The sequence below is a fragment of the Dermacentor albipictus genome, chromosome 10 (genome assembly GCF_038994185.2).
Source record: "Dermacentor albipictus isolate Rhodes 1998 colony chromosome 10, USDA_Dalb.pri_finalv2, whole genome shotgun sequence".
Classification (NCBI taxonomy): Eukaryota; Metazoa; Arthropoda; class Arachnida; order Ixodida; family Ixodidae; genus Dermacentor; species Dermacentor albipictus.
In genome coordinates, this window is record NC_091830.1 from 29,899,613 (window position 1) to 29,915,576 (window position 15,964).

The following is a 15,964-nucleotide window of genomic DNA, read 5'->3' on the forward strand; positions in this document are numbered from 1 at the left end:
ATGCTCAGCACAAAAAGGCAGCGAAACTAGACTTAGAGAAAAGAGCACCAATAGCAACGTACGCCAAAATGGAAAGTGATACGTGATAAGTGATAAAGAGAGGTGATGCCAATGAATATATAATGGAAAAGATTAATTTTTAGATTTATATGGCCAGTTTCTTGATAGCGTAGAGCTAACTTGCTATTAGCTGAGTAGCCATGAAAACTGCAGAGTTTAAGGTAGATGTACTGTTGAATCATTGCGGGGCCTGATGTGTTACTCTCTGCAGGCGGGATAAAGAAAAAAAATATATATTGCGGGGGTTGGGGGGGGGGGGTGCACAATCATGCCATTGAAGATACCCTTGCAAGAAGTTTCCTGGACTTTTGCTTCACCACTTGACTTATATGTTGTTTAGGCCAATATTCCTTCAATTCCTCTGCAAATGAAACAAATAGAAACATGAGGAATATAGTAGTAGTTTAGCATCACCTTTGTGATTGCAGTGCGCTAGCTCGGTGGAGTTATGTGCAAAGAGCTGATTACTTATTAATTTTAGGAGCTATTTAACAATACCTCTTTCTTGCCACTTACACTGCCTTTGCTTTTACCTGTCTTCAGGACCTCAAAAAGGACCCTGCCTTTGGAGTCGACGTGCTTCGGTGGTGGGTTGCTGCCCACACTAGTAACCATGAAAATGTTCCTGTTGCCAAGCATGTCCTGACAGAGTGCCAAGAAAACGTTGCAAAGGTCTGAATAAAATTTCAGAAATTATTGTTCCACAGCCGCTGGATAACAAAAAAATAAAGGAGTGGCCTGCCGCATGCATTGAAAACGGTGTCATCAGCCGCGGCGCCAGTATGGGAGTGTTGTTTGGGACCGGCATAGAAAATGCGCCAAGAGCGTGCTTGGAACGCCGTCGCCTGTTAAAACCGACGCATCCCATCCCCAACAGCTAGCGCCGTTTGAATGAGCAAAGCGGCCAAGAATGCAAATACGGCTGTTATGTTCACTCCCATTGCAGCCCGCCTGACGTGGCAGGCCGCACAATCTTTTTTTTTTCATTCGGCGGCCGTGGTTGTATTTGTCTGCATACCATATTTTCGTACTTCTTGTATTTACGCTTGTGTGTCAAAAGAGGTGAAAAGAGACATTCAAATCGTTAGCAAAGCAACCCATTATTGGTGTCAGCCCAGAAACAACTGCATTCATCCTCGGAGCTTTGCATCGTGCATCTATACTGCAGCAGGGAGCCCACAGAAGATTTGCGTCAGGTGGCTGCCTCTAGCGTTGAAACCTTACCAAAAGCTTGCCATTTTCACTTCTTCAGTGTGCTTGGTTAGTGCTGTGGCAAACCTCTTTAGATGACGAGTTAACCTTGCAGATGTTTAACACGGTTTACCCATTGTTACAGCTCCGAGGCACGCTCAGGTTCTGTCTTGGAGCACTCTCCGACTTTGATCACTCACATCATGTGTTGCCGTACGAAGAGATGCTGCCATTAGACCGGTTCATGCTTCACCTTCTGGGCGGATTTCACAATCGGGTAAGGCTGTGGATTTTTGCTCAGCATGCTGCATTTTCATGCAGCATCACTATCTCTCAGAATGTAAATTGACGTGACTGTTTGGTATTACTGCAAATGTCCAGGCCCAGCACTTAAGTGTAATCCAGCTAATCACCACCGAGATATTTGATTACCTCTGTAATGTGCCAGTTGAATGCATCACATTCCTGCAAATTTCCTGGTCTCATGCTCTCTCGAATCCTCTTCTGGTTTGAACTGTTTCCTTTCCCTTGGCGCTCATTCTGTTATTCTGAGCAATTATCTTTGCACAGATGTGGAGTTCTGTGTAACAGCTTGATATTTGTGTGCTAATATACCAAATGTTGTGTAAATAGGAACGCTAGGTGCAGATGACCCTTCTGGCCAAGCCACTGGCTTGTTTATGTGTACTCAAGTTTCACACAGCAAGGCATTTTACGGTGCACGCAACATAATATCACAGTTGGGTGCATTACTTGCCTGTTCTGCTCGGAATAAATCAGAAGTACTAGCCATCTGTGATGAAATCAGACAAATGTCGATTTCGCTACAAAAGAACAGTAACGCCATGTTCCGGCATTACAGTAAGAGATGGCACTACTGTGCCATTCCTGCAAAATGGAAAATTTATTTTCCTCTGGTGTGTAACTGCTATATAGCCACTATGAATAACGAGAATATAGCCACTATGTAACCACTGTTGCAGCAGATGATACATACTTTTGAACTATTGTGGATGAAGCAGGCAAGTAATTAATCTAAACACAGTATTGACACATGTACCTGTTTGTCTCTTTCGGGTGACTGCTTTTCACCGTCTAACAAATGTTATTGCTCTGTGCAGGATGCGCTTGCATGTATTGGAAGGTTCTCGAATGTATCCGATGGTTCTATCTGCTGTCTGTTGTCACCAAAGCTTGTGTAATCTGCTTGCATGTGCGATGCGAATTGTGTAGAACTTTCTGGAAGATACGCAGGCACCAGCTATTACTCTGGAAGGTTCGATGACTCATGTATAAAAGCTGACGCGCTTGACTGGCAGATCGGATTTTCGAACGTGTTCACCGTTATCGCTGTGCTTTGAGTGTAACTTGCTTTTGTGGGCACAAGCTCGCCCAATAAAAGTTAGTTTCGTCATTCACAAATTTGCCACTGTATTATTCACAGTCACTACTACTTGCATACATATTAAGCTGCGGACACTGTGAAATGTGTTTGTGTGTGAAATCTGAGCACGAGAGAGCCAGCCAGTTTAGTTGGGGAGTCATGCAACCTGGTTTTCCTATTTGAGCAACATTCAGTTGATTCAGGTTACAAACACAAAAGAAAAGAAAAACCGGTTTTATCACGAACAGTCATCACAATAAAATGCTAAACTTTCTCAGTGCATTGATATGCAAAATTATTAGTTTTACAATTCCTAACGGAGACAGGTATGCATTCGTTGCAGTTAAATGTAGCTGATAGTGTCTATAAATGGCTCTGTTCATTGCTGCTCAAGATAAAGTGCGTGCAATCTCCAACGCAAACATTTATCTTTTCTTTTTGTCAGGTTATGTCCCTGTACGATGAAATGAGGTACAACCATGCCTGTTCTGCTGTGCTAAACTTTGTTGTGAATGAAGCATCGTCTTTCTACTTCCAAGCTGTGAAGGACAGGTGAGCACTGGTCACTATACATCGATACTAGTCAGGAGGGTAAACTGGAGTGATTAACTTATTTGTCTGACGTGTGTAAGGCATAACCCTTCCACCCAGTTACAGTCTTTGGAAGCTGGAAACAACTTTGCGTACATAATGCCACTAAGGTGACTGCAGGCAATGTTCATACTTATGCAAAATAAAGCGCACACAAATGCCCATGTGTTGCATGGTTGATTTTTTTCCTACATCTGTTTGCGTTACTAAACATTTCAACACTATCTAGAGCCAACTACTAGCCCACCAACAAGTTATAACGAAGGCTATAAATGTATATTGATAAAAACAGTCATTTCCTCATTGCTTACGACGTTTGTTGCTGCACTGTGGTTTCCCTATGGCATCTTATGCCTTCACAGGCTCTACTGCGACGTGGAGGACTCCGTGAGTCGGAGGTCCTGCCAGACGGCTCTGAGCCATGTGCTAGACGTGCTGGTGAAGCTTACCGCTCCTGTGGTTCCGCACCTTGCGGAAGAAGTTTTCTACCACCATGCAGACCCTGGCAAGTGTAAGTTCTTATTTAAATCCAATCAGCGGGTCCATTGTGCAAGGTTTCGTAGAAAATATACTAGAGTAACTAGACATTGTGGCAGTATTTACAGTACTAATACACTGTGACACTACAGAATTATAGAGTTGCTAGCCAAGAGAATTCGATACAAGCTGTTGAATGTCACGGGGCACCATGGCCGTCACCAAAGGCGATTACACTTCATACACTTTCTCTGATCTTGCAGCAAAAGGTAGAATCTCGTCTTTTATGCATTCCTGTAGCTTTCTCTAATTGAATAGCTTCTGCATTGAACAGTGGCACATTCTTTTTCTTACAGCTAATTGTTCATCCTGGCCGTAGCCACCGCATTTTGATGGAGATGAAAAGCGAAAACGCTTGTGTACTTATATTAAAGTGCACATTAAACAAACACAGATGGTCACAATTAGTATGCAGGAGTTTTCCACTAGAGTGTGCCTCGAATCATTATGTAGTTCTGGCATGTAAAACCTCATAATTTTGTTCACAGTTAACTTATTCATTGTTTCTGTAAGTAAAGCTTTGGATGCTTATCAAGACACTTGCTAGGCAGTTATAAGACCATCCTCAATGCCGCAACTTCCCAAGAAAGTTTCTCTTGCCATTTGTTTTGCGATGTTTTGCGTCGTTTACTGGCTCGTGCCTTACCTCTTGTGGTAGATTTAGGTAGCTCTTCTTAAACGCCGATGGCTTCCTGTCTGGCAGCTAATTTTCGATGTGGCTTTCTTTCTTTCTTCTGCCCTCCGAGCAGACGACACCGGTGTTTTCCGGCGCACGTGGCGCACACCTCCGAACGACTGGGAACGGCCGGAGTTCTCCCAGTTGGAGAAGCCGCTTGTGAAGCTGAGAGAAGCCGTGAATAAAGCTGTTGCCAAGACTCGGCCAGTGCTGCACGACATCAAGATCATCACTGCCAGTGGGGACAGCCCTTTGGCTGCCTGCCTTAGGGTCAGTTCCTTTACTACACCTGAGATCTGCTGCAGTAGCTCGTGACTGTGGGCGTATCTGCGTATAGTCAAGCTGCGCTGCCTTTTGCATGAAGCGTGTGTGCATGTGTGAGTTCAAAGAAAGAAATCTGGGGACTACAGAGAAAGACCCGCTTTGCTCCGTTCATCCCTAGCCGACGGCAGTACACATTCTGGAGAACCGGCGCTTAGGTAACTTCTGTCCAAATGGGATCGTAACGACACAGAGTCCGTAATGGCGAAGCATACATTACAACAAATTAGCATTAGCAACATGTCCCGGCACATCTCTCGAGTGTCTGCATTCTTGACAAAATGTAAATACGCCTTCCGCTTAGGTCCTGGGTTCAAGTCCCTGAGGCTGGAATGCAAAGATGCTTTTGTACCATGCTTCAAGTGCATGTTAGGCCGAACTTAATCCTGAGCTGCTCACTGGTGTCTCTCAGTCATATTGCAGATATTGTTAAAACACCATGGTAAACACAATATGATGTTTGCTATGGTGTTTTACCTAACACTGCTGTGGTAAAGCCTGACACGATTTTTTATCACAGTGTTTAATATGGCGTTTTGCTGCACACCCCTTGTGGCAGGGAGATTTGTCGGTAGAATTTGTTCCATACAAAGTGATCCTATTTACACTGCAGCCTTTCCTTGCATGTAAATATTGTTAAACAACATGGCAAACACAACATGTTTTGCCAAACGCCACAACAGTAGAAAACTAGCGTTTTTACTGTAGTGGTTGCATTGCGGTGTGATTTTTCAGTAGGAGTGCCTTGTTCAATATGATTGTGACTATGCACTACCGCCCTATTTAGCATGTAAGCACATGGCAAACATCATGCTAAAATACTATATGGTGCTTAGCATGGTGTTTGTTATTGTGGTTACTGTATTGGTTTTTGAACCGCAGACACGGTAAAACATTGTAATTAATTGCAGGTGGACCTGGTAGTAGAAGTGTCCTTTACAAAAATGATCTGACCATGTACTGCAGGCATTTCTCGCGTGCAACTATCCCTGGCAAGAAAAGTGACCACGATTGACAGTTGTAATGGCCTGCTGCAATATTGCAGAAAGCCCAGAATGTATGGAGGTATCAATACTAATATAGCAGATGATTGTCGGCAAAAACAGTGCCTCCTCAGTACCACGTGCCAGTTGTTGCCACAGTTTTAATTACAAACTTCAAAAGCAGAAGGGACTGGTGTTAGGTGCATTTCACTTTATCTATTGGTACTCTGGGCCTAAATACATAAACAGTTGTTCAGAAAAGCGCAAGAATGTGATACGACTTGTTCATTGCAGGTTCTCCAGCCAGAAGATTCAGCCGTTCACTCTGGGCTGACTGACGTGCTGCAAGTGGCTTCGGTCACTTTTGAACAAGACGATGAGCTGATAGCACAAGGCGATTCTGACAGGGCTGTGATTGTGGATGCAGGTCAGCCTATTGGAAGTGTTTGTTGGCAATTCTGTGTCATTGCGTTTGTGTTTGCAATTGTCAGTGGCCATTCCAGTGCATTATGTAAATGGATCCTTAAGTCAAGCTAAACTGCTCCGTTAGAGTCACAAGCTGTCAAAAGCATCCCTTTTACCAAGTGCACAACTTGTATAAGCGAGAAAAAGACGTGTGGAGCCGGCCGAGGAGGGGAAGCTGCTGCGGCTACAGTTTACTGGAGCCGGCCAGCCATGGTGCTGATAGTCTCGGGGAAAGATAGGGCAGACTTCACACAGTCAGTGTTAAAATTGCAAGTTCAGCAATGGCACTATCGAGCAATCACTTTTGGAGGTGCAATCCCTTTTGTGAAGTCTCGTGCGACTCGGCACCAGACGTGCACGTGTAAATGTGCGACAGCATTTCTGGCAACGTGCCAAGCTAGCTTTCTTCACAGAGTGCCAGGAATGCTTCCAGCCATTTACTTCGAAGCATCCGGTACCGAAATCTAGTGAAATGGTTCATGTCCTTAAAAATGATCACTCAAGAGTACTGTCCCAGTGCCTGTTATTACATGTACCATAAATAAATTGTAGTGAGGCAGTGAGAAGGAAAAGTTAATTATGCTGCACTTCAAAATAAATTCAAAGGACAGTTTGGCCGATCTCATTGGCTTTTTCGACAGTTTAACTCACTAGGGCTACCTCTCCATGGTGCCCGCTTTGTGCGGCCATGTGACTCAAAGGTAGTTGCACCTATCACAGCATGACCTCCGAGACTGGTGGATCAGCTACTTAACCTTTTTTGTTACGGTTGAGTTCGGTTGCAGAAGGATTGCACGACACCATCAGTAACAATTTTCTCCGCAATTACGTCACCACACGGCATGATTAAAACGTTGCGAAGTCTCCAGAAGGGCAATCCAAAGAGTCTGAATTGATTCACTCTTTTGTTTTCCCTTTAGAAATATGAGCCACTTTGCTGTATTCGCTATAGGCAGGTAGCTTCTTGTCTTGCATTGTTTTGGGCCTCTCCAAGAGAAAAAATTAATTGAGTGTCTGTTGGTGGAATTGAACCTGGATACCCCAGCATGAAAGCCAGATGCTCTACCGAAATGCTTTATATAACACCTATTCGTACAGTGTATGGGGATCTGCATAAGTTATTTTTGTACGCTTTTCGCAGCGGATGAAAAGATGTTGGTTCTGCTTGAGCCCACAAAGATGGCCCCCTGTGAGCGGTGTCGACGCAACATCTCCAGTGAAGAGGGCCACCTGTGCACCAGGTGTGAGGCTGTTTACCAGAGATTGAACTTCAAGTGGGGTGTTCACACGGACGATGCTGTTACAGCAGGCAAGTGAATTTCTGAGTGTGAATTTCTGCTCCATTTAAGCATGCGGCGTTCAATTTAATGGATCACTGTGTAGGTCGCAATAACTACTATAGATCTAAATTTTGAATTTGAGGCTATCTGCTCAGGCTTTGTGCAAATTCAACTTTTTCTTTAGCAAGTTACGTGTCCTGTGAACTTTTCGTGGAATACATGTGGTTGTTTGTTTAGGGCTTGCAAAGCTGAAGCGCCACCACTGACAACAGTCATTTGCGATGACACACTGCTTTTATGAGACGTGACTGTAGAACCAAACAGATCTTTTCATTACCCGAGTGTCTTGGAAGCAGCTACGTACAGTCAGCATTAAAAGTTTATGCACTGCAATATCTGAGAAAAAGCCAAATATTTACATATACGGGCCAGGTATTCCAATTTACATACTTTACAGTCAAACAATGTTACAATGAAGTTACATCTAGCACCTTCGTGAGAATGAATATTCGTTACATGCATGCATGCAGATTTCAGTGGGAAAAAAAAGGAACAAAGATTTATTTTGTGACATTCAATAATGCGCCATGTTGAGGTTCGACACTACAATAGGCGGCAAATGTCTCTGCAAGAAGTGCATGCAACTGTCATTGACAAAAAAATAAAGAAAAAATAAAGTAGTGCATATTCATCCCTTTTAACTTGACTTGAGCTCGAAAAGTGGCTAATTCAGAAACCCCTTTGTACATTTATTTTCTTTACAGAACAAGAAGACAAAGTCCAGACAAAGTCACGGACATAGAGGAAGAAGTTGCCCTAGCTCTGTAATTACAAGCAATCTCAGTACGTAATGAAATGACTGTTTTGTTTCCTTGCCGTCTCGTATTGTTGTACGCTCTGAGCTAAAAGTAAGCTCATTTCAACTGTTTATGCAATGCAGCACAAATACTGCTGCTGCTGCGAATAAATTATGGCTGTTTAAAATTATGTACAGTGAGATGACACAGTAAATATGCTGAATTTATGGACATAAGGTGCTGTATAGTCTTTGTTAAAATAGTTTGAAGCCACTGGGGAACTTTAGCCAATCCAAAGCCCCAAGCTCCCACGAGAGCGCTTGGCTGAAGATTTTTTTTTGTATGAGAGGGCTACTAAACTTTTGACAAAGACTGCACATCTGCAAGCCACCTTTTACACTTTGAAACAAACATACTGTTTAAACCTCTGGAAAATTTAGTTCTTCCAGTCTTGCTTTCTTTCTTTTTTTTGACCGCCAATTGTTTCGTAGAATACGGTGAAAATAAACAAGCTTAGAATGTAGAATCTCTTGCTTAGAATCTCTCGCACTGCCTTTGGCGTACAGGACTGCTAGGTCTCAGACTTGCTGTTGACAGGCCAACAACAATTGGGAAATTTAGAGGAATTAATCAAATACAAGTACAGGAGCTGACAATCGTTTAATCATTGCCAAGGAAACTGCAACAATGGTGCAGTTTTTGTCAGGAAAACTTCAAGATTCTACGACTCTAGCAGTAAGGGAACTCAGCAAAAAGGTCACCCTGTTACTATGAGAACAGCATCTCTGTCATTGGCGATTTCGCGTGACATGCATCTATGCATGTCATTCGGCGATCTATGCATATTGTTCTGTACTTAGTTCCTTTACCAACTTTGCACAGTTGTACATCAATACTTCTGTATCAGTGCTTAAGGCGGGCTAAGAGGAGTTACTGTTTCATATACACAATGAGACTTCAAGCTCCGATGCCATGACATAGCACTATGACAAGTTAAAATCAACCTTACTTGTCCTGTCAACATGACAAAGCTAAGGATTCGACAGACTAGCAGCTTACATATCACTGGGCCTAAGAACATTAACCATGCCCCTGTGTCGATGAGTACATGATTTAGTACCTGTGTTATGGACACGACTATCACTGCACTCTGACAGCTAAAATGGAGTATCCCTGACATCACTGCAAGCATTGTCAAGAGCACTGATTGGCCTGAAGAAGTAAGTATTGTCACCATCACGCAATATAGACTGCTGGCACAGGTTATGAGGTGCTGAAGTGTTGGCTGACAATCAGCACCCTATGTTAGCTGGTATGAGGAATGCAGCAGGTCTGGCATCACTAAGGCAGGACTAAAGATCAGCAGAAAGCCACTTCTGATGTGATCAAAAAGAATGATTAGCATTCTGACTCTGCTTGGTAAAGACTAAGAAAAGCCAGCAAACGAGCTGCAGTTATTAATTTCGTTGTTTATACATGTGGCCCGGGATTTTAAAACAAGACTGTTAACACAACATAGTTTCTGAAACGACGTAGACGATAAACAAATAATCTTCTGAGACTAAAACCTTTTATGACTTACAACTACGGTAGTGCTTTTATGTGCGCAGAAAACTAAAAATGGTTCAACGAACGTGCATCGCTCATAGACAATCAGTGTCAAAGGACACAACACAAAATCCACCTGTTAAGAGGTCCACCTGTCAAAAATCCATCAGGTGGAAAATTCATCTGTCAGAAGCCCAACTGCTGGGAATCCATCTGTCGGAAGTTCACTGGTCAAACACGCACCATGTCTTCACAATGGGGCCTGTCAGCCATCATCAGGTTATATGCAGTGCCACAGCTAAACGTTGGTTTCATCAAGGAACCAGCTGAATGTTGAGTCAGTCACAGCTGTCACCACAGACCCTGAACTGATATCACATGAACGTTGCCTGCACAACGTTGGCTTGTGGCTAAGAGGGCTCGGGTAGGGATTCCAAGACATCTAACAAGGATAACGCCAGTCGGTGTTCCGAGTGATCTTCCGGAAGCATGTTGACTATGTTTTGAAGGAGGTTCATTGTTTGCATTGTTGGTGGATTGCAGCAACGAAGGTTGCTGAGGTCCTGAAAATAAACAAAAAATAGGGAGCTCAATTCAGAAATTGCAAGAAACTGGTAATGACGCACATGTTGTATGATGACAGTACAATTTGTGCACTCATTCCAGTTTGGCAATAGCATTAGGACTTGTTATTTGCAAGACACATGAATTGAGGTTCAAAGAATGATGGGTGCGTGTCTGGCCAAAATGAAGCATGGTATAAATTGAAAACATGACGCATTCACACAATTCTGTGTGAATGCGTCCCCGAGTGCCCGATTTTTGCGGGTTTAAAGCAAAAAAATGAATGTGCACCTGAATGTAACATGCGCCCGATGTATAAAAGGCAAATCAATTAGAAAGAACGGGACATTCAGAACTGACCTTCACAAAGGGAAACTTTTTCCTTAAGAACTACCATAATCAAAGCGGCACGTTTTTGCTATTTATGCTTTATTGGCCACAGATATCAAGCACACAGGTATGGTGCCTGTTGAGCCATAAGTTTTAGAGATATACTACTATATCATTTTCACGAGATTTTACGTGCCTCCGAATCAAACTTGTCGAAGTCTGCGGCTAAAAGCGTTCCTGGAATGTGTGCAAACAGCGAGTTTGGTACAACACCAGAAACACTGGCGGATGTGTAAGCCAACGCGTTGAGTGCAAAGTCACGCGAGATCTTGTGAAAGTGAGAGCATATCTGAAAGCGTCTGACTGCAGAGTGCAAAATGAATCCACAGAACCTTCACAAAAATGTGCTCTGTCGCCATCTCATGATAGCGATGGCACTGCGTCTGACGGCTCTGATGGTAGCCTGTTGGGGTTACGGTTTTGCTTTTGTATCCGACTCGTATGTGCAGGCAATTTTCGGACCTACTTTCTCTGAAAAAAGGTGTGCATTATGATTCGTGTAAATATAGCAGCTGGCCAATCACAAGAAATCAAGACTAAAATAAAGATGTAGCTTGGCAGGCAAAGTGTCATTTAGTTCCAGTTACTTGTGGCAAGTGTCATAAGCTTCAGTACTGCAGCTAAAGCTGCAGTGTTGCATAGTTTCGTGAAGATAGATGGCCATTGCATGCATGCAGCCATTATCATACTTTGCGATGACATCTCGGTGCTCCGTTACAGACTGAAAGAGCCCAACCACATGGCCTATTCACAAACAAATTTCCAATCTCTTTCCTTTCTCAAATGCACAGACCTGTGGTCGTTGTGCATGGCTTCTGCAGCACTTATCTTGGTTCAAGCTCTGTTGCTGGCACATAATTTTTTTGTCATTTATCGTTTCACACGTGGCACCAATGAAGAAGCCACAGAAAGATGATATTGAGTTCGAGGAACGAAATGCGCCCGACGTCGGAACCCTTGAAACTTCATGCTGGTCCTGTTATTCCTGCATTTCAACTGCGCTGTTCTCGCAAATGCTAACGTTCCAAGCAAAGCTGCTATGCTGAACAGCGAGCGACGAGGGGCGTACCAGAGACAGAATCCAAGTGCTGATGTGAGGCGACAGCAGCGCCATCTGGCTGGGTCGGTGGCCATCGTTCATGAAGAGCAGGTGGTGCATGCGCTGCCCAGCGATCACCAGAAGGCACGAGGCCAGCTGGGCCTTGTCCTTGACTGCCAGCGACACCTGTGATGCAACAAAGGGCTCATGTTCCTAAAGTTTTCAGTTAACTGTCCAGTGCTGCAACTGCTTACCGTGGGCACTCTTTTACGGGTCTCACATTTAGAGGCAGTGACACGCGACATTGAACGGGTTATAAAAGCTCATGCATATTTGAAGTAAAATATACACTTCATGAAATAGAAGTAGAATATAACATAGATTTGACGTCTTGTTCACAAGGAACAAGGGACCCATATATGCCCCATAACAATGAATCAATATTAGGGGTATATTTTGTTCAACTATGCTTCTTCCTCGTGAAATGGGTTTCCATCTAATTCTGTACTATAATGCTTGTGCGTCTAATTGAAATCACCGACGGTGATAAGTACATAACCACTGTGTTGCGCCAGTACTAAGGCTGTGAGGCAGGAACTTGGAGGATGAAAACCCATCCGCTGCTACGCACCTCCTGCGCGAGGATGTCGTGGCCGGCCGAATAGAGCTCGCACACGCAGTGCCGCCGCACCAGGTCTCGGTCCTCGCCCCAGCTGCAGGCCAAGTCGAGCAGCCGGTTCATCCAGCCGAAGGTCGAGCCGAGCACACTGTTATCCGGGTTGTCGGGCAGGGACTGCATCACAGCCGATGCGGCACGCAGGAGGAAGCTCTGCTGCGGTGACGACGTGAGCGACGATGAAGCCCTGGCACTTGGCGCCAGGAGTGGCGCGTGCAGGTCCTGAAAGAACGCCTTGCGCACCTGTATATGGAAATGAATGCACAAAGTTAGACGTGGCAATGCAATCGGAGAACTGGGGTGCGAGCTTACTGTCGTGCAAATGGCCTGTGTCTGGCCTGCATGACTACTGAGAGAGAGGGATCAAAGGCATCCAAGTGTAATCTACCAGACGAGACGGAACACACTGCATCAATGACTGCATTTCACTACCATGTTTTTGGCAGCCAAGACGCTGCTTGGTACACGCAGCTGTGGACACACATTCAGCGTAATCGCTTTTTAGGGCTTCGGGGCACAAATGATGGCACTACATGAGGGTCAAGGGTGCTGCTGCTATGCCTATGCCAGTTGTCTCCTCAGCCACCTCCATCAGTTGTAACGAGCCTTGCACGTAGGAGAGCTGCAAACTTCAACATTCATTACAGGTCTCTCTTTTGCTCAGTGTGTCAAGCCTAGTTTAGTGTCACAGTCTGAGAAGGTAGGCGTACAAAAGTACACGAAATGAATGAGTACAACTAGTTCGTGTTGTACTTTTTGTTACTCTTGCGTTGGTGTTTCATAAGCCTGCCTCACTCAGTTTTCAATTGCTTTGGTTGCGTACCTGTCAACCTGTGAACATTAAAATTGGCAAATATCATGTGGACATGGCACTGTGCGGGTGGGTAGCAGGCACTTTTTTTACAAGCTTGCTCTGAGCGCGCACTTTTTGTGGCATAAGCACACACACATTTTATTAACGATGCTTTAGCGATCTGCACATCACACAAGCAGTAGCAACTTTGGAACAGCACAGAACGACAAGTAACACATTGTTCCTTTTTTTATACCACAGTGACTTGTTTAACAACTCTGTCGTAGATGATTTTGCCTGCTACAGGAACTCGTCTGCACAAACCTGCTCGAAGGAAGCACCATACTCCTCTGGTGTCCTTTCACCACCAGACGACTCGGCATGTAAGGTTTGGAGACAAGGAAAGCTTCTTCGCCAACCGAATTTATTTTTAGTAAAACTTGATGCAACATTTGTACGACCGTAAAGAGGGCCCAAACTTGTAAACTCTACGGAAAAGTCAGGACAGTTGGGCAGGCATGTGGTTGGGTGTTTGTCCCTGCCGTAGGCAATCACTCACCGTGGGTGTGAAGAGGGACAGGGGTCGCACCGAGCGCATGCCAAACAGCACCACGACCTGGACCACGGTGGCCAAGAGCTGGTGGTGCCGCACCGACGCCATGTTGGGGACGCGCTGGCCGAGCGCGTGCGCCACGAGCGACTGCGGCCGTGATGCGTCCTGAGGTGCCCCTTCCCACAGGGGTTCCCCCTGCGGCAGCACTGGCAGGGTCTCGGCTTCCGGGCCCAGAGAGGCCTGCGATGCGGAGTGGTCGAGCGTCACCGCAACAAAACGCGAGGAGTACTGATATAGTTGGGCTAATTGGTATCGACACGTTTCTGGCGTAATGGCGCCACGGAAAATCAACGAGGATGGAAAAGAGCAAGCACAGTGGACACAAGCGCCGTCCGTTAACTTAAGCCTTGAAAGGCCAACTGCAACAAAATCTTGGACTGCATGAAAAGCCTAGTTTAAGATAACGTAGATATAGAGGAGCCTCCATGCAAAATTTGACACCTGGAATACGAGCGGAAGGAAGCATTAGGAAAAGCTTGCAATAATGGCCATTCTTGATACCAAAACTGGAGAAAAAAAATGTCGGCATTACTGCTCACTAAAAGTGACGCTTGACCTAAAGTTCACGGTTCCTCGGCGTGGCCTCCAAGATAAGGCAGCCACCCGAAGTGCCCTGACAAATCTTGGAAGCAGAGTGCTAGACTATCGGAGAGTCCAGCGGAAAGTTGTTCAGCACCACCAAATCATCAGGACTATGACTTTGGTGCTAGCTTTGGCTATTACTGTCTTTGCATTTTGCACAGACTTGTGCAGATGCGGCAAATTAAAAAAACATTTTCTGCAATATGCAAACTAACCCCCCTATTCATAAAGCACACTGAAACGATGGCCTTACAAGTGGGTAACGTTTTGGGGACACTTACGTCAACAATTGCATCCAAAACTTCTGTGCAAAAACGCACAAATGGCTCCAGGTGAATGTCACTGATCTCCACATCCTGTGATGAAATGAAAAGAATGCAGTCAGTGACATAAGAGAGTTTTAGCCCAGCGGGTTTACGGCCAGCGGAGCGGAGCGGGCGAGCGGAGATGCGACTGCGCATGCGCACCACGCTGAGGCGGCCAGCGGTTTTACGGAGCAGCGTTTACACCCGCTGGAAAGCACTCCCCAGCGGAGGGTATACGCAGCGCGCGAGCGTGCGTAAGGGCGCGCGGGCGTGTATGGGAAATGCAAGACGGCAGCCGCGAACATGACCGCCGGCAGTTCTGCATCGAAGACGGCGACTGCCGCGCTGACCCGTACATTAGTACTCAGTACATTATTAACAAATAATGCACTGAGAACAGGTAATATATCTGTATTCAACATTTCTTGCATAATAAAAGCAAGCGTAATGCAATTTCATTTCTCAGTAACTCCTATTCGAACCACTAGGTGGGGCAGCAGAGCGCCCCGCTCTTTACGCCGCTCGAGCGGGTGATCAGCTGGGCTAAAATTCTTTTTTCGCGAGCCGCTCCGCTGGCGCAACGGTGGAGACCGCTCCGCTCCGCTGGCCGTAAACCCGCTGGGCTAAAACTCTCTATAAACAACAGATCATCATCAGAGCATGGCATCCTAGTAAACATGCATATATATTGCGACTGGTACTCACTCTCCTACAGATGCGGTCCTTGGGTGTCTTTCCCATCTGAAAAGCAAAGCAAGTTCAGCTAAGCCAAAGCTTCGCATTATCAGAACAACGTCATGGCCTTAATAAAATAAGTAATCGCCAAAGCGTCACCAGAAACAAGGCCATGATTTTGTAGCGATGCCTTCTGCTACATTCTATGCCGCTCTTATCAGCCTCACTGATAACGCAGGCTGAGCGTTGCCTTGACCACTGATGAGGTGTGAAAAGAAATTGCATCGGAAAAGGCATTGCTATGAAATGATGGCCAAACTATAACTGACGTCTCCAGGTGGCTCTGGGATCCTTGAACACAATGAAAAAAGAACAAGGTGCCTATGAACTTGAGACTCTTGCACGTTTAATTAAGGTTTAACTTTCAACTGACTTGCTTCCATGTCTGTCCAGAAATGTGCTTTAAAAAAAATGAAATCCCTAGATCTGTGCAC

The 15,964-nt window shown here is 45.1% G+C and overlaps 2 protein-coding genes across 4 annotated transcripts in view; one reads left to right on the plus strand and one right to left on the minus strand.

Annotated features, from left to right (window-relative positions):
• Positions 1-8,362, plus strand: part of IleRS-m (Isoleucyl-tRNA synthetase, mitochondrial) — a 34,041-nt gene extending 25,679 nt beyond the window's left edge. The window contains exons 17-24 of the mRNA XM_070527164.1: positions 604-732; positions 1,397-1,528; positions 3,081-3,187; positions 3,589-3,737; positions 4,513-4,709; positions 6,038-6,170; positions 7,350-7,517; positions 8,253-8,362. Of these exons, the coding sequence (XP_070383265.1) occupies positions 604-732; positions 1,397-1,528; positions 3,081-3,187; positions 3,589-3,737; positions 4,513-4,709; positions 6,038-6,170; positions 7,350-7,517; positions 8,253-8,290 (1,053 nt within the window). The 3' untranslated portion in view covers positions 8,291-8,362. The remainder of the gene's footprint in view (positions 1-603; positions 733-1,396; positions 1,529-3,080; positions 3,188-3,588; positions 3,738-4,512; positions 4,710-6,037; positions 6,171-7,349; positions 7,518-8,252) is intronic.
• Positions 8,027-15,964, minus strand: part of Rab3-GAP (Rab3 GTPase activating protein) — a 50,684-nt gene continuing 42,746 nt past the window's right edge. For all 3 annotated transcript variants that reach the window (XM_070527162.1, XM_070527163.1, XM_070527161.1), the window contains exons 28-33: positions 15,501-15,536; positions 14,772-14,846; positions 13,855-14,088; positions 12,458-12,745; positions 11,857-12,012; positions 8,027-10,396 (exon numbers count right to left, since the gene is read on the minus strand). In XM_070527162.1, coding sequence (XP_070383263.1) covers positions 10,244-10,396; positions 11,857-12,012; positions 12,458-12,745; positions 13,855-14,088; positions 14,772-14,846; positions 15,501-15,536 — 942 coding nt within the window. In that variant the 3' untranslated portion in view covers positions 8,027-10,243. The remainder of the gene's footprint in view (positions 10,397-11,856; positions 12,013-12,457; positions 12,746-13,854; positions 14,089-14,771; positions 14,847-15,500; positions 15,537-15,964) is intronic.